The sequence below is a fragment of the Chiloscyllium plagiosum genome, chromosome 1 (assembly GCF_004010195.1).
Source record: "Chiloscyllium plagiosum isolate BGI_BamShark_2017 chromosome 1, ASM401019v2, whole genome shotgun sequence".
NCBI lineage: Eukaryota > Metazoa > Chordata > Chondrichthyes > Orectolobiformes > Hemiscylliidae > Chiloscyllium > Chiloscyllium plagiosum.
The window spans coordinates 23880130-23898643 of NC_057710.1; the positions used below are offsets into that span (position 1 = coordinate 23880130).

The 18514-nt window shown below is 40.0% G+C and overlaps 1 protein-coding gene across 4 annotated transcripts in view; it reads left to right on the forward strand.

The window, feature by feature from the left end:
- LOC122557233 (receptor expression-enhancing protein 1-like) overlaps positions 1 to 10083 on the forward strand; it is a 78866-nt gene extending 68783 nt beyond the window's left edge. For 2 of the 4 annotated variants that reach the window (XM_043704742.1, XM_043704904.1), the window contains 3 exons: positions 557 to 592; positions 7169 to 7314; positions 7815 to 10083. In XM_043704742.1, coding sequence (XP_043560677.1) covers positions 557 to 592; positions 7169 to 7314; positions 7815 to 7886 — 254 coding nt within the window. In that variant the 3' untranslated portion in view covers positions 7887 to 10083. The remainder of the gene's footprint in view (positions 1 to 556; positions 593 to 7168; positions 7315 to 7814) is intronic. The other 2 variants (XM_043704993.1, XM_043704827.1) reach the window with 2 other exon arrangements.
- The last annotated feature ends 8431 nt before the right edge of the window (positions 10084 to 18514 follow it).

The window sequence follows — 18514 nt, forward strand, 5'->3', positions numbered from 1 at the left end:
CAAACTATTGTTAGCCACTTATTGTCCCTATTAGCAGCCATTCATTTTTCTAGGCTGATTGTTATCCACTTCTTTGTCTGTTCAACTGTTCTTCTTTTTCATTGGGCTCTATCTCCACCTATCCCCATGTCTGCATGGGTTTCCTCTGGGTGCTTTGGCTTCTTCTGACAATGTAAGAGTGTGCAGGTTAGGTGGGCTGGCTAGGGTAAAAACAGGGGAGTAGGTCTGAGTGGGATGTTCTTCAGAAGGATCAGTGCAGACTTGATGGGCCGAATAGCCTCTTTCTGCACTGTAGTGATTCTATGATTCTAAGTACAATATATCACTGTAAAAGTGAATGTGCTATTGTAGCATGGGAAGTTTGATTATTAAAATACAGCAGTGAGATGAACGAACGTGAATCACTTCCTGAAGGAGTACGTTGGCACAGACAAGGTTTCAACTACTTCACAATGTTTATTGTTCATGTTTTCATGCCCTCTCGTTTGCTGATCTGCCAATTGTTTGATTTTGGTTGGTATGTGTTTTTCCTTTGATCTTACTGTTTCTTCCCCAGTTTTTAAAAACGGCATCATATTCAATTTCATAACAGGTAAGTACTTAAGATGTTGGGAATGAGGCTGTGGAATTCTTCCTGGCTCATTCAGTTTGAATTTTGGATTGTGCTGACTAATGTGGTGGCTGTAACTATATTGGAATTGGTTGGATTGAAAGATGGATTGGTAAATTAGAACCAATTTTACTAATACTTAGAGTAGCACGTTGGCTCAGTGGTTAGCACTGCCTCCTCACAGAGCCAGGTACCTGAGTTCAGTTCTAGCCTCGAGTGACTGTGTGAAGTTTGCATGTTCTTTCTGTTTCTGTGGGTTTCCTTCAGGTGCTCCAGTTTCCTCCCACGGTCCAAAGATGTGAATTGGCCATGCGAAATTGCCTAGGTGTAGGCTAGGTGCATTTGTCAGGGTAAATGCAGAGTAATAGGGTCAGGGAATGGGTCTGGGTGGGATACTCTTCAGAAGTTTAGGGTCATAGAGATGTTCAGCATGGAAGCACTCCCTTCGGTCCAACTCGCCCATGCTGACCAGGTATCTCAACCCAGTCTAGTCCCACCTGCCAGCACCAAACCCTTCCTATTCATATACCCATCCAGATGCCTTTTAAATGTTGCAATCGTACCAGCCTCCACCACATCCTCTGGCAGCTCATTTCATACACGTACCACCCTCTGAGTGAAAAAGTTGCCCCTTAGGTCTCTTTTATATCTTTCCCCACTCACCCTAAACCTATGTCTTCTAGTTCTGGACTCCCCCACCCCAGGGAAGAGATTTTGTCTATCCATGCCCCTCAAGATTTTATAAACCTCTATAAAGTCACCCCTCAGCTTCTGATACTCCAGAGAAAACAGCCCCAGCCTGTTCAGCCTCTCCCTATAGCTCAAATCCTCCAACCCTGGCAACATCTTTGTAAATCTTTTCTGAACCCTTTCAAGTTTCACAACATCCTTCCGATAGGAAGGTGACCAGAATTGCACACAATATTCCAACAGTGGCCGAACCAATGTACTGTACAGCCGCAACATGACCTCCCCAACTCCTGTACTCAATACTCTGACCGATAAAGGAAAGCATACCAAATGCCTTCTTCACTATCCTATCTACCTGATGACTCCACTTTCAAGGAGCTATGAACCTGCACTCCAAAGTCTCTTTGTTCAGCAACACTGCCTAGGTCCTTACCATTAGTGTATAAGTCCTGCTAAGATTTGCTTTCCCAAAATGCAGCACCTCGCATTTATCTATATTAAACTCCATCTGCCACTTCTCAGCCCACTGGCCCATCTGATCATGATCCTGTTGTAATCTGAGGTAACCTTCTTCGCTGTCCACTACACCTCCAATTTTGGTGTCATCTGCAAACTTACTAACTATACCTCCTATGCTCGCATCCAAATCATTTGGTGTAGGTTGACCCACAATAATGTAGAGGAAGGAATCAGTGATAGTGAAGGTACAGAAATACATTTCCAAATCAGGATTGTGAGTGGCTTGGAGGGCAGCTTGCAGGGTGAGGTTCCAATGTATCTGCTGTCCTTCTAGAGATGGTGGTGGTCAGTGAGACCTCTGCTCCTGGACTATCTGAGTTTTCTGAACTTGTCCTTGAGAAAACTTCCTACAGCCTGGCGCAAGCCTGTGTCTGAGGCAAAAGACTTAAGCATCTTTTACCAGCTGATATACAGAGAGGGAGGTTGACTGTTCACAGCAGACTGATTTTATAGCCTGGTAACTGTCGTGAAGTTAGATCTGTTCCTTACACTGGGTGGTACTGACCTCTTGCAGACTCTACTTCTGTTACATGTCAAGAGTTTAACAATATGACTCACAGGAGCATGTCAATCACAACTTTCTGTCCAAGTCTGAAAATAGTTCATGACAATACCTTCTTCAAAAGCAGTGAAACGCTTTCAGTGAAGTAGGAGCTCGGATTCATGGATTGAAGTTACAGTCGAAGTTGTCACAGAGAGCAGGTTTTTATAAAGCAAGGATGTTTAGTCAAAGGTTAATGCACAAACAGTGCTAAATATAGTAAGCTGAGTCAACTTATAAACGTCACAGTCCCAGCATGTTGTCCACGTCCTGCTTTCTGCAGAATTTAATGTGTTTAAGTGATCCTGCTTTTGCCAGAGTTCCAGAAACCCTTGGCCTGTTCCCTGGGTGATGTGCTGTGCTTGGAAACGCCCTCTTGTGGTGCGGACAGAATGCAGTCATTCCCTGTTTTTGACATTGTCACTGTGAGTTTGTCAAATGAAATGGCGATGGATTCCAGACACATTTCAACTCTTGAAGAGAACTAAAAGGAAATAATTTCCATTAAATCTCAGCTATTTGTGGAGATTGCAGGAGAGAAAGAAACAGCTAAATTAATAATAGGATTTGAAAAGGTTATGTTACAGAAGCCAGTTAATCCGGCTTTCACTGATTTAAGTTAAGACAGCAACTAAGATATGAGAATTGGCCTCAGCAATCAAAGTAGGAAAGTTGTCAGAGTTCCCATTCCTAAGCTTACAGTCGAGGGGACCATGCAGGACAGGTTTGGGGTTAAGTATCATGTACCTGACACAGATGAACTATATAGAATGTAAGTGGTTGTAAAAAGCGTGTTAAGATTAGATGGGGACACGTGGAAGTAGTGGGAGGGGATTAGTGACTGATGGCCAGCAGCAAACTCAATGTGAATGAAGTGGGAAAACATTTTTTCAAATTTATTTTTACGTAGCAGCCTCTGGCAGTCCCTGTGAGGACCCCTCATTTCAGCTCACTGTCTGAGAAAGGCAGTGGATGCACAGCTTATGCTGTGGTGAGTTATGGTCACACATGGGAATACATCCCGAAAGTGGCATTGGAACCCTGGCTTTTGGGAATGAGCCTGGTGTTAATTAGAGATGAGCTCCAGGCCATCTTAACCATGCTGGTGTGCAGCACTCATCTAACATAAAATCTGCACAAACAAAACAGGCCACATTGGAGTCGTCAATGCCCATCTCTTGCCCAATGGACAAGCAGAGCTGACCTAACTTCCAGGCCTCAAAAACTCCAAGCTTACACAAAGAGAAAGTTCATTTATCTGCTCTTAATCTTTAACTACATCTGCATGAATGAGATGAGTTTGTTCTAACAGCTGTCGTCAACAGCAGAGATTGAAACTAATTGTGTAAGGCATTCATTTTGCCTATAGACTAATGTAAACTTGTGTTACGATTACTAACAGATAGTGAGTTTTGAGAAGATTTGTAGCTCAGGTTAAGGTTCTGGATGTACATTTGCTTGCTGAGCTGGAAGGTTTCTGCTGAACCTTCCAGCACAGTGAGCAAACTAATATCCATTACTAACAGGTGCCTGAGTTGCTGAAAATGATACCATGTGGTTGCAACTGTTTATGTTAATAATTGTTTAAATTAAATGAAATACATTGATGAGTTTGCTTATTGTCAGTATTTCCATTAAAAACTCCATTACTATTTAGTCTCCACTGCTATCCCCTCTACTTGCCCCATTCCCAGCTAATAGGTTGGGAGTCAGCCATGTTGAGGGTGATGAGGGGCAAGATCTCCGTATCTGCCCCATAAAAATTTAATGCTCTTTCCTGGGAGGAAGTATTGCCCTAGAGACCAGCCTGTTAAGTGGATGGCTGGGACCTATGTAATGTCAGCAACCATAATCTGGGCCAGAAGCCATTGCTGGAGCTACATGTTGAGAATTCCAGCTAAGTCCCAATTTGGGGTCTCAATGAGGGGGAAGAGGCTTGAGAGCGGAGGCTGGGTTCAAGAAGCTTAAGAGGAGGTCAAAGAGAGATGATTTTCAGTGGATGCCTCTGTTAGGCCCACGGTGCCCATTCCCCACACATGACTTAATTCTGCTCCTATATCTTATGGTGTTTTTACAATTTTATTGTCAACTAGTTTGGACTATTGTCAACAATATGGGTAATAACATGCAGAGGGATCAAGGGGTGCCCTGGAATTATTAGGGTTCCAATTGCGTTTTGGTTTGAAGAACTGGTGTCACTTCTATTGGTAAGTATTAGTTTGATGTTAAAGAACTTTCAACATACTGTTCATCTCTTTTGATTTTTAAAATTATAAGTAGTATGTACTTTTAAATAAGATAACAATGTTTTTTAACGTAAGATTTATCTTTGATGGGATGTAGCCTGTCAGTGGGTGGGACAGATTAATTGCTGGGAGAGACAGAGCCCAGATTGCTCGGCTTGGCTTGTGCTGAGGGAGCTGATCTCGGGCCAGGTGTCATATTGGGCATCACAATCAACTCTGGCACCCCAAGGTTATGGTTGGGGCGGGAGCATATCAAACAGATTTTAAAACGGAGTAAACCTTTGCTGAAAGGCATAGTACCCGTGTCATGTAAATCTGGGTTAAGCAAAGACAAATAAACCCATGTCCAGAATCACGCTTGAGTAACAGTGACATGTTCAAGCTAACAGAAATATGAAGCCATATGCTAGCAGCAAGGAGTCAATGCATTCTGGAGTGTGGAGTGTTTATTGTAATATAACCATATCATATTACATCTTTGCTTTCTTTTTCCATTTCTTCATCAACAATCTGGAACACCTTTGTGAGTTTTACCAGTCTGCATGACCTGTTTTTAGTCATTAAACAATTAAAATGCGGCTGCCCATTGGCTATAATAGATATGTTCCTTTATTAGCTGCTGGGGAGTGCTGGTGAATGGTATTGGTGCACGATCATTGTGGTAGTGATTGCTGTAATTATGAAATACCAAAATAAAAACTTAGTTTTACTGTCCTTGCTCATGGCATGAGGCAAGTTGTCCAACATAGCTTCAAGCTTTTTAATCAATGATTTTCTTTAGCCATTTTTCTGTAACAATACATTGATTGTGCAATTGTTATTTAAACAAATCATGTTCCAGATATATTTAGATTCCATTTTATTCAGATTGATTCAACAACACTATCTCAAGATATGCTGTAGAATAGATGCGCTTGTGTGTCTTGCTGCTTTCCCTGTGCTCAGGGTTGCCATGGATGCTTATGCAAGCAGGATAAATTCTTGGAGAAACTCAGCAGGTCCTGACCTCATCTGTGGAAAGAGGATCAGTTAATATTTCGAGTCAAGTGACCCAGGTCATTTTCCCAGGGTAGGGTAGTCCAAAACTAGAGGACATAGCTTTAAGGTGAGAGGGGAAAGATTCAGAAGGGACATGAGGGGTAACTTTTTCACTCAGCGGATGATGTGTGTATGGAAAGAGTTGCCAGAGGAAGTGGTGGAGGCTAGTACATTTACAACATTTAAAAGGCATTTGGATGGGTATATGAATAGGGAGGTTTAGAGGGATATGGGCCAAAAGCTGGCAAAATGGGACTAGGTCAGATTGGGACGTCTGGTCTGTGCAGACTAGTTGTTTCCATGCTGTATATCTCCGTGACTCTATGATCCTTCTTCAGAACTAGACTCGAAATGTTACCTCTGCTTCTTCTCTGCAAATGTTGCCAGACTTGCTGAGTTTCTCCAGCAATTTCTGTTTTTGGTTCAGATTTCCTGCATTTGCATTGTTTTGTTTTTTATTAGGATAAAGTCTTCTCCGTTTCTGCTGAAAACTGGCAATTTCACTCATAGCTGTCTCAATTTTACAATTGCTACCAAACCGGTGTTTGATTTGTTTAAATTTTTGGGTTACTCAGTGTTTGTCAGTGAGATTACAGTGCCTTTACCCCTTACAGTAAGATAATTGAATTTGAATAAATTCCTTGGCTGAAGCTGTAATACCTCTGATATGTCAGACATCTCCTGCCAGTTGCCTCACATCCATTTTAAAGTGATGGTGCCCCTTTTAATTTGCTCATACATAATAATGACCCTTTGTAATGTACAGTCATTGCTGCAAATGGTGCAAATAGACTAAATAGTTGTAGTGCAGCTTTAAAGGGGAAAGTGCGTTCTGTTGAGCTGTTGCAAAATTGGCAGAAAGTAGATACAGCAAGGGCGAACCAGGCATGAGAGAGATTTGGAGATTTACTCAAATGATAACATAGGTGGTGGAACTCAAGTTTTGTGGAGAGACTAGAAAGGAATCGTTTAAGGGAGATTTAATTGAGATTTTAATTGGCTCAGATGTAATGAGCCAAATGGCTGTAAGATTTTATTATGCAATTCAGCTTTATTAAAATTGCATTTACAATTGCACAGAGTTTATGATGTGCGAACAGACCGTTCAGTCCAATTGGTCTGTGTCAGTATTTATGCTCCACATGAGCATCCTCCTATTTTACTTCAGCTCATTCAGTCACCTTTTGATTCACTTTAAAAAAATTAAAATTTGTTCTTGGGCTGTGCATGTCAATGGCAAGTTTGTAATTACTCATATTTTCACGTTAAATCATTGCATTACAGTATTTAATTCATTTTAGAGTTTTGTCTTCACCATGTTATCTGGAATATATTTTCAGAAATAGATCACTTTTCATGTGAAAAGCTTTCAATAATTGCGTTTTCAACATAACCACTGAACATGCTGGGCTTCTGTTCTTAGAAGCCATTAAGTAGCCTTGAAATCATTATTAAATATTTTCTTTGTTTTATTTTTGCATTATATTTGTTCATCTCTTAGCTGGTTAACTGGACACTAAAAAGGTGATGAAGTCAATATTGATCAGGGTCCAAGGGCAGATGACGAGCAAAATAAGAAAAAATCAGTTGAGGATTCTGATGATGAGATAACAGGAGCTGTGCTCAAACGCCCCCATAAACCACATAGAAAAAAGGTGGAACGTTCTGAGGTATGACACTGGACCTGCTATGTGTAGTTACCTCATGAGTGGGTTAATAATGAACCATCCAGTCAATCAAAGGCCATCTTTCAAGTGGATCTCTTTATTTCATGTCTTTTTTTTATAGTAATTCAATATTATGCACTAAAACTGCCAAATGTAGGAGTAAAGCCTTGGCCTGAAGGTTTTATCAAAAATGTTTCCTCTAAATTTGAGAAACTGGCTGCTCCTTGTCAAGTGGAGTGAAAATAATTCCATTGCAAATCTATTTGTCGAACTTGCCTGGTACTGTCACTTTAATTGATGAACCAGTGAACCTTGAACTATTTCCAACCAATGTGGCTTTAATTTAGCATTAATATCATCAGTCACAATTAAAGTCAAAACACTTTAGAGCAGAGGATCATAAGAAAGAGGCTCAGGTCTGGGTCATATAGTCCATTGAGTCTGTTATGCCGTCCATGTCTGATCAGAGTGGTCTTAACTCCATTTTTTACTGTTCTCTATAGGTAGAGCCAAGACACCCTAAGCCCCCTCCCAGAAAGAGAAGTACCACAATCTGCACCAGTGAATTCATGTGACAGTGAAGCCAGAGTCATCAGAATATAGTCACCTGGATTCAACCTTTAGTTTTACTGTCCTGCCTTCACGAGCCAAGCAATGTGTGACACACTGGGAAACATGAAGAAACCACTGCCTGGGAAGTACTTCACATTTTCCACAGATGCCTTCAGCGCCTACTTATAAGTATATTCTGCATCAAAATATGTTTTCTTTTCTTTGTTTGCACTACACACCATGATGAAACAAAGTTCAGAGTGAGGCTGAATTGAAATGTTTGTGAGTCCAGCGTGTTTTCTTTTTTTTTTGTGTGAGAACATTCCAGCGCTTCTGTAGTACTTGAACGATTGGAATTAGTTCCGATGCTTCGGAACAATCTAGGATAAAATGTTTTCAGAGCTTTCAGCTAGTATTTATGTACACAGGGCTATCTGCTCTATTGTATGCAGGTTTATCTATTATATCATACACAAGTACATCTGTAATTCAGTATATAGGCACGTATGCTATTTTGTTCAAACATTTCAAACACCATTATGTACAAAAGTCTCATCAACTCCATATCAAACAGGATAGCATCTCTATTGAAACAGATATAAGAATTTGACAAATTCTTGTTCATTAATATGTCTATTACACTGCAGACAGACATGTATTATGCAGTGCAAAAGTGTGTCTGATCTAATGTACATGTTTATAAATGTTGCATAATACACAGGTATCTATTGTGAAGTGTGTGCAGTGTATCTGTTGCATTGTACACAGGTATATCCACTGTATTGTGCTCAGGTATATCTGTTGTAGTTGAGTTAGATGTATTTGTTGGCTAAATTAAAACTCATAAGCACATTGTGCACAAAATTAAGGCAGTAAAGCTGACAAGGCTATCAGGATTATGTTTCTTTTCAGGATGAACCTTTTGTGATTCTTGTACTATTGACAATGACAGTAAAGATTCTAAATTAGCACCAAAATACAAATCACAGCAGATTTTATGTTTACTCCTGGAACAGCGTTCCCTGTTCACTGCTGGGTAATGATCATACAACAGAATCCATTCTGAAACATAACGAATCAACTTCCTCTCTCAACTCTCTTATCGTGTTCCCTCACGTCACATTTACCAAATAGCAGTCAGGATTCATCATTTAGTAAGAGGATTACATGGCCAAGTACTGATTTTTATTTTGAGATGGCAAGGAAGAAGTGAATCAAGAATGAAATAATTTGGGAACATAGGATTAGGCCATTCAATCACTCAAGCCTGTTCTAACATTCAGTTACATCATGGCAGATCTGTACTTCAACTCTACTTACCCACATCTTTCAATTGCAGTTTTGAGATTTAACGTACTCCTTCCTTTTGAGGCCTGATCAGAGTTTGCAATGTTTATGATTAAAAAGTTTAGCTGAACGGGAGGGAGGGGGACGCTATTAGAACATTAGTGTACAAACAACAAAGTAATGGAATAATACAGGTAATCCCTAATTTTTGAGTGTCAGACATTTTATATTTATAATTGTTCATATTCCTGCAGGAATATTTAGAATACCATGTAGATAGCTTTGTTTTCAAATCAAAAAACGACCACAACAGACTTTCCTGTTTGTTTCTCTTGGTGAAAATAAGCAGGTGCGGTTACAGGGATATGGGTGAGCTGAATATGATTGTCCTGCTGTAACCATTTCCCTGTAATCAGTTTCTGTATAAAATTTACTGATGTTTGTAATATCGCAAGAGCCTCTTTGAATCATACCGCTAGTGTCAACTAGTGTTGTTAGGAATTAAGGAAGAAGTATCATAATCACAGTCTAAACATTTCAAACACCATTATGTACACAAAAGTCTCATCAACTCCATATCAAACAGGTTAGCATCTCTATTGAAATAGACATAAGAATTTGACAAATTCTTGTTCATTAATATGATAGTAGCATATTGAACAATAAATATATAATCCTTGGAATTTTGTGACTATTCAATAAAATGTATGTCCTCTCCCTTTACCTTCCCTCTTCCTTTATGACGTGCAAAGTTCTTCTGAGCCTGAGTTAGAAGGTTGTGGATTCATGTCCTGTATCAGGGTCTTGAACAGAGAATCCAGACTGATGCTGTATTAGAATAATGAGTGAATGGTGCATTACTGGAGGTTCTATCTTCTGAATCAGAGGCCCAAGGTGGGATTTAATAGGGCAGTGGTCAGTCCATTCACAAGCTGAAAAATGTGGATAGGGCTGCCCCAGGTGGTTTTGGAAACACCAATTGCAATTTTCGAGTACCCTGTTTTGGGGGTTGAGTATATGTGCCACTGAGAGAGATTCTAGTCATCACTGGTACTGCAAATCTGCAGTGAAGAGTCGTCAACTTTTGATTAGAACATTCGTAAAGTTTTCATCATGTGACCTTTTCCAATATTTCTATAACTGACATATAAACGTGGACAAATGATAAAGATTTTTTTGTTCCTCTGGGTCATTGCTTGGAGTAGTGTTCAGGATTAATCATCACGGCAGTCAATCCTATGGAGAAGGCTCAAGACAATGCTTGCCTCCAAGGTGCTTCTCCAGGAAGGATCCCGATAGTTTGTTCTCTTCACTGGTAAAATACCAGTGGCAGAGGACAGTGACGGGTACGTTAGCCTTTGATATCCCAATCTAATTTTATGTCTCATAAGATGTCAAGTGAACCAGATTTAAAAGGGAAAGAAAGTTTGGGTAAGGGTGGACGGCTAAGAATGTATCAAAACTCAATTTGAAGCCAAGTCAGGTTATTTTTCAGGTTCAAGCCTTGTTGGAAGGGACTCAGTCGGGATTCCATACAGGTGAAACCCAAATTATGGCAGACTAGGAACTTGAGGACTGTAATTGTTTGAGACTACAGGTAGTGGCATTGTGTTGCAGATGGTTTATTTAATATACTGTAGTCCATAAGCTTTGAACATGGAGAAGTTATCAAATCTTCTTTAAATTTAATAAACTTCAAAACAGCTCCAGTTTGCATTGATGATTGCATACCCTCCCAAGTAATTGTGACATTATTAAAACAATTCTTTGCACAAAACTGCTTTTACATGTTGCATGTTTTCCATCGATGTATTTTAAATACTCAATTGTGTGGCTCAAAGAAAATGAGTAGTTAAGGTTTATACTAGTGTCTCGGGTTTCTTGTTTGGTAATGTGTTTAGTCGACAGACATTCCCTTTAATATGTAGATTGCTATTTAACTAGCATTTCTTGCTTGTGATGAATCTTGTGTAGTTTAGTATCCCTTAGTTAGTCACTTTAGCAATTTAGTGTTACCTTTTGGACAGGTTGATGTCTTCCAATGAAACATTAAATTAACACCTCATCTCGCCCTCTCTAATATGATGTAAAAGATCCTACACTATGATTACTAGCTAGGGCAGAAATGTTTGCCATGGTGTCCTGGCCAATATTTATCCTTCAATCAATATCTGAAAATACTCTATCTGGGTGCTGTATGAGGGACCTTGCTGTGTGCAAATTAGCTGCTGCATTTCTTACATTACAACAGTGAACACGCTTCAAAGGGCGCTTTGTTCACTGTAAACCTCTTTCAGACTTACAGAGGGCATGAAAGGCACTATTTAGATACAAATCTATATTTATTATCCATGTCAAATTAGAAACTGCATCAAGTTTATTCTATAGCAATGATCCAGCACAAAAGTCTTAAAACCATATCACTCCTAACACTGTATGGAACGTAAATTACTCTTTGCAGACTATGAATCTTTTGTCTTACCTACAATCATCACTTTCTATATCAGTTGATTTGTGCATATGGAAAACAATTATATTCAGAGCAAACTTTTTTGTTGCTAACTGAAATCTGCATGACTTTTAACATTGCTGGGTTTTTTTTTCCAAATTGGGAAACCTAGGTGAATGTCTGAAACTAAGGCTGAAGAGAGTAGAAGAGATGATTGGAAGCATAAAGATGTAGCTTTAGGCTTGGATTTCCTAGAATGTACTTGTTGAATTATTTTGTCCAGTGCTGCTGACCCCCTTAACTGAGTTAGTTTTTCCAACTAACACTGCCAATATAGTGGAACCATACGTCAATCATTTTGAGCCACCAAGGGGCAATATTGCTTAAATGGTAAGGAATGAAGCAGAAACTGCATTATAAATTCAATAAAACAGCATTTATTGTCCATCCTTAACTGGCATTGAAGGATACTGCTTGGGGATGTACAATAAATGCTGACCTAGCCAGCAATGCCCACAATGCATAAATGATTTTTTTTTTAAAAAGTTAGCTCGTGACACCATTTGGGACGGGGACATTCTCTTAACCCTATGTAGGGACTCTCAAAAATAACTCACTAAACATTTGTCCCTTTTTGGAATTGTTCAACTGAATTTTGGTGTTTGTAACTTTCTACCCAAATACCACGGGGAGCGGCTGTTCAGTAGTGATAATTTCTTTGCTTCTGGTGAATACTAACGAGTGCCAGGAAGTCTTGCTTATTTCTATTGGGATAACTTAATGCTTCTTAATATGTTTTAAGTCATTGAGTAAGACACAATGGTCAGGATTTTGTTCTTGTGAACAGAGCAAACAGTCCTGGAAAATAACTTTAGAAGGTGATAAGGCTGAATGCATGCAAGTAGAATTAGTTTGGAAAATGAAATGTGCCGAAGAAATGTGTATTTTAGCCAGAAATGTCATAAAACATCACCTTTCATATTTAAAAATCATTTCATACTTATGCATCCACAATGTGTCTTACAGATCTTTTCTAAAGCTTGTCTGAATAAACTAGATTTATTGGAGGTTTACTGGATTTTAAACAGGACAGTGGATTGATAATCTCATTATGACTCCAACTTCCCTTTTCCCAGCAGACCAGGCCTTTATCAGGCTACTGGCATTTAAATTCCTCAGTGTCCCAAGCTCAGATGGTATGGTAGAATAGAGAAGCCAAAAGGTTTACAGACTATCCTCTGTCCTCATCAGAATATATAAATTTAGCTGTAGACACCTATCAGGCACTTAGGAATTTCAAAAACTTGCCAAAGCCCAGGAGCAAGGGTAAGAGAGTGGGTGTGAAGGAGGATTAGTAGGTCAGAGATACAGTGTGTGAATCTGTAGTGGCCTATAATGTTATACAGTAATCCTGCTCTGTCCAACTCAAAAAAATCTAATAAATTTTGAAGCCTTTTCTTTAGAAGGATTTTAGCCCTTAGGAAGGGATGTTGGGCTCCAAAAGATACGAAAATCCAAATTAGATCTTAATTATCACAAGTTTCAAACTTGAGAAAACAAAACTTAAATCCAGGTCTGAAGTAAGCACCACAACCTCATGTCACCATTAAAATAAGGTCTGTAACTAATTTCAGATGACTGCCAAGCTCACCTATAAAACACGGTGACAAATTGAGTAGATACTTGTGTAGACTGTGTGGAGTTTGCACATTCTCCCTGTGTCTGCGTGGGTTTCCTCCCACAGGCCAAAGATGTGCGGATAAGGTGAATTGGCCATGCTAAATTGCCCATAGTGTTAGGTTAATTAGTCAGAGGGAAATGGGTCTGGGTGGGTTACTCTTCAGAGGGGCGGTGTGGACTGGTTGGGCCGAAGGGCCTGTTGCCACACTGTAGGGAATCTAATTTAATGGGGCGGCACGGTGGCTCAGTGGTTAGCACTGCTGCCTCACAGCACCAGAGTCCCAGGTTCGATTCTAGCCTCGGGTGACTGTCTGTGTGGAGTTTGCACATTCTCCCCGTGTCTGCGTGGGTTTCCTCCGTTTTCCTCCCACAGTCCAAAGATGTGCGGATTAGGTGAATTGGCCATGCTAAATTGTCCATAGTGTTAGTTGCATTAGTCAGAGGGAACTTGGTTTGGGTGGGTTACTCTTCAGAGGGGTGGTGTGGACTGGTTGGGCCGAAGGGCCTGTTTCCACACTATTGGGAATCTAATCTAATCTACTTGAACTCCCAGATAGATCTGGCAGGGTCTTCTGCAATGTTAAATTGTTTGTTGTTGCACTCTTTTTCATATAATGGACATTAGATTCCATTGCTCCCTAACTCTGCATTTTGGTCCATTGGGTTATTGCTGGAAGTAGCAGAATTCTGCTAATGGGGCAATGAGTAATCCCACTATCCTTCATTTGATGCCAGATTAGATCAAAGATGCTAATACTAGATAAAGTGAACACAGAAGATGGGTCTGAAATTGCAATTCTACAAGCTACATTGTCAAAATGTTAAACAAATTCTAGGAAGCGTATGGTAGAATAGCAGGTATGAACCACAGTTGCTAGCTCCAGTGTAAATCAAACAATTGCACAGTCATGTGATGAGATAAAAATAGACTCCTCCTGTTTTGAAATTTGTAAGCTTAACATGAGGTATAATAGAATTAATCAAGAATACGTTACACTATCTTTTCAAAGTTAGGATTTAAAATGATATTTTTAATGGATGAAAATCACCAGACAAAGTAAACACAAAAGTTTCCTTCCCTACAAGACTAGAGGTTTGGGCTTTTACAACATTTCAATAACTCCATGATTGTTTTACTGATACCAGATTCTATTTTCAAATTTTAAAATGAAAGGAATTCAATTTCTCAAGGTGGGATTCAAATTCGTATTCTGTGGATTACTAATTCAATAATATTATCTATGTTCATGGTATTCCACCACAATCTGCAACGTCATGAACCAGCATGTCCCCCCACTCAACCATTACCATCAAGCCCAGGAGAGCAACCCTGGTTCAACACAGAGTGCAGGAGGCCAGGCCAGGAGCAGCACCAGACAGATGTAAAAATGTGGTATCAACCTGGTGAAGTAATAAACAGAACTACTTGTGTGCCAAACAGCATAAGCAGTGAGTGATAGACTGAGTTGTGATCTCACAACTAACAGATCAGATCTAAGTTCTGCAGTCCTGCCACAGGTCGTGGACAATTAAACAACTCATTCAAGGAGAAGGTTCCACAAACATCCCTATCCTCAATGATGAGACAGCCCACTCCATCAGTGCAAACGATAAGGCTGAAGCATTTGCAGCAATTTTCAGCCAGAAATGCCAAGAGGATGATCCATCTAGGCTTCCTCTAGTGGCCCCCAGCATCGCAGTTACTGGTCTTCAGTCAGGGCTCTTCTAGCAGTAGTAGTGTCAATACCTCTAGCCCAAGTCCTACCTACACCAGAGGTGTGTTATAACATCCTTGAACAGGTTGATCAGAACATTTAAAATAAATAGTCTTCAGTCAATTTGATTCACTCCATGTGACATCAAAAAATGGTTAGAGGCATTGGATGCTGCAAAGGCTTTGGGCTCTGACAACATTTCAGCAATAGTACTGAAGACTTGTGCTCCAGAACTTGCCGCTCCCCACGTCAAGCTGTTCCAGTACAACACTGACATCTAACCAACATTGTAGAAAATTGTCCAGATAATCTTGTACAAAAAAAAGCAGGACAAATCCAACCCAGCCAATTGCCACCCCATCAGTTTAATCTCGATCATCAGTAAAGTGATGGAAGCTGTTATCAACAGCACAACCAAGCAGCACCTACTCAGTAATAACCTGCTCAGTGTGGCCCAGTTTTGGTTCTGCCAGTGCTGCTCAGATCCTGACCTCATTACAGCTTTGGTTCAAACATGGACAAAAGAGCTGAATTTCAGAGGTGAGGTGAGAGTGACAGCCCTTGACATTTGACTGAAAAGTGGCATCAAGGAGCTCTGGCAAAACTGGAATTAATGGGTATCGGGAGCAAACTTGCTACTGGTTGGAGTAATACCTGGTTGTTGGAGATCAGTCATTTCAGCAGGAGTTCCTCAGGGTAGTGTCCTTGGCCCAAACTTTCTCAACTGCTTTATCATAAGTCAGAAGTGGAAGTCGCTGATAATTGCTGAATATTCAGCACCATTTGTGACTCCTCAGATACTGATGCAGTCCATATTCAAATACAACAAAATCCGAACAATATCCAGGCTCGGGCTGACAAGTGGCAAGTAACATTCGCACCACACAATGATAATTTCCAGTAAGAGACAATCAAACCACCGTCCCTTGATACTGTCAACCCCTGATCCTCTTACCATTACTCAATCTCCTACAATCAATACCTTGTTACAGGGAATTACCAGGTCCAGAAACTACTGGACTTGCCATATAAACACAGTGGGCTACAAGAGATCAGAGGTTAGGAATACTGCAGTGAGTTACTTACTTCCTGACTCTCCCAAGCCTATCCACCATCTACAAGGCTGAAGTCAGGAGTGTGATATAATAGCCCCCATTTACCTGGATGTGTGCAGCTAAAACAAGACCAAGCAGTTTGACACCATCCAGGACAAAGCAGCCCACTTGATTGGCACCACATTCACAAACATCCACTCTTTCCACCACTGACATTCAGTAGTAGCAATGTATTATCTTCAAGATGCGCTGCAGAAATTTACCAAAGATCCTTAGAAAGCATCTTCCAAACCCAAATCCACTTACGTCTCGAAGGACAAGGGCAGCAGGTGTATGAGAACAACCTGCAAGTTCCCCTCCAAGTCACTCACCATCCTGACTTGTAAATATATTGCCGTTCCTTCAGTGTTGCTGGGTCAAAATCATGGAATTCGCTCCCTAATGGCATTGTGGGTGAACCCACAGCAATGCAGTGGTTCAAGGAGGCAGCTCACCACCACTTCCTCAAGGGCAAAAAGGATGTGTAATAAATCCTGACCAGCCAGAAATGCCCACATCTCCCGAATGAATAAATACAAAAAAAATCCAGCAAATTAAACTGGAAATAAAACGTTGTACTCAATTATACTTTGCCTTCAGAGGGATTTTGTGTCAATATGCAATAACTATGTAATGATTTACAAGACCTGAATCACTGAATTTATCAGAACACCAAATGAAATTCTGATTGGGCTGCGCGGGGGGGTGGGGGATTCAATTGATGTCAGAAAGTTTCCTGTAACAAGTGTACTTAACACAAAATGAAATTGCAGAGAGTGTTGCAGGCACTTGGAATCTAGCTGGTTCATGTGATAGGAATTGTTTTTTCTCCTTGATGGATAGTCTGAATAGTGATCGATTTGTGAGCAAGGCTGAAATGGCTCAGGTTTCCTTGTTATTCTGATTTTGATTTATCTTCACCTGCGAGTAACAATTTTGTACTACAGATTGAACTTGCTGCATCAGACGAAACTGCGCAGCCTATGGTCTGCAATATGTAAATATCAAAACATGCAATGCCTTTCAAAGTGTCAGAACAACATTGTCTGAAATCAAAAGACAATTAATAGAAATGCACAGTGCAAAAGATATTTCAGAATTTAGTCGACTTTTGTTTGCTCATCAAGGATTGGACAGATTCTTAGCAACCGCTTTAATTTAAAACTTGATATTGTTTAAAATCCCTCCATGGCTTTGCCCCTTATTTCTGTAACTGCCTCCAACTCATTGTCTCTATTCTTCTGACTTTCCAAGCCTTTCTGCATTCTACACCCCCACCTCAGCCGTCTATTAATGGGGCCTATCCCTTCAGTTACATGCTCAGAATCCCATATGTAATCCATGCTCTGCCTCTTGACATCCTTTAAGTGGAAATTCACTCTCGGATGAGTGTAACCCCCCCCCCACTGTCCTTCACATTCCCTCTCTCTCGTCCCTCACCGTCCTCCCCACATACACCACACACACCTCCCCCAGAACCTTGGGACATTTTTCCCTAAATTAAATGCACTAAATAATTTCAAGCTGTTATGACAGAACAGAAAACATCACCGTTTTCATTGTATTCACCAGAATTATTTTCTCCAGAACTCATTTTGATTTTATAAAAGTGAATCTTATATTGCAAGTAAATGATCTGGAATGTATTGCTTATAAACATGGCAAAAGTAGATTCCACAAAAGATTTTTGAAAGTAATGAGAAAAATACTTGAAAATGAAAATATTTGCAGACTGCAAACAGAAGACCATGTAAATGGGATTAATGGTATATGGCTTTCACAGAACTAGTGCAGGCATTTGTGACAAAAATGGCCTGCTTTTGTCTTGGAAGATTCTAGAAGGTACTTGACTTAGCCCAACAATATGGTTGTACACTGACTTTCACTATGGCACATTGCCAAGCTTCTAGTGAACCCTGGAGACTCATGTCAACCATAAACACGATATAGTTGTAACTATAATTTACCTCATCATTTGAAATTTCAGGTGTTAACACTGGCTATGAGGGATATTGTCTTTGTGTGATGCTAACATTCTTCCGGTGATAGGCTGGACAATTAAAAAAAAACAAAAATAAATAGATAGGCTAGAAATTATACACTGGTGTTAAGTGTTGAGCACACAACTACTAATCTTATCTTGCACTGCAGTAGGGGTCAATTTGGACATGTGCAGCCTTACCTCCAAGTACAAAATCACTGTGCTAGCTTGATCACATATAGACACATTGAGTGAGAATGTAAAAAGAATTTCATGTTTTTGTAACAATTCTATTAATGCAGTCTATGCTATACAACACTGTGGATCTGTACAAGAACAATATACATGTTGAAATATATAATTGTACTTCTCATCAGCATATATTTAAAATAATTTGTTTGCAAGATGCACTGGTTTTAATACCTTAAACAAACGGTAGGCCTAA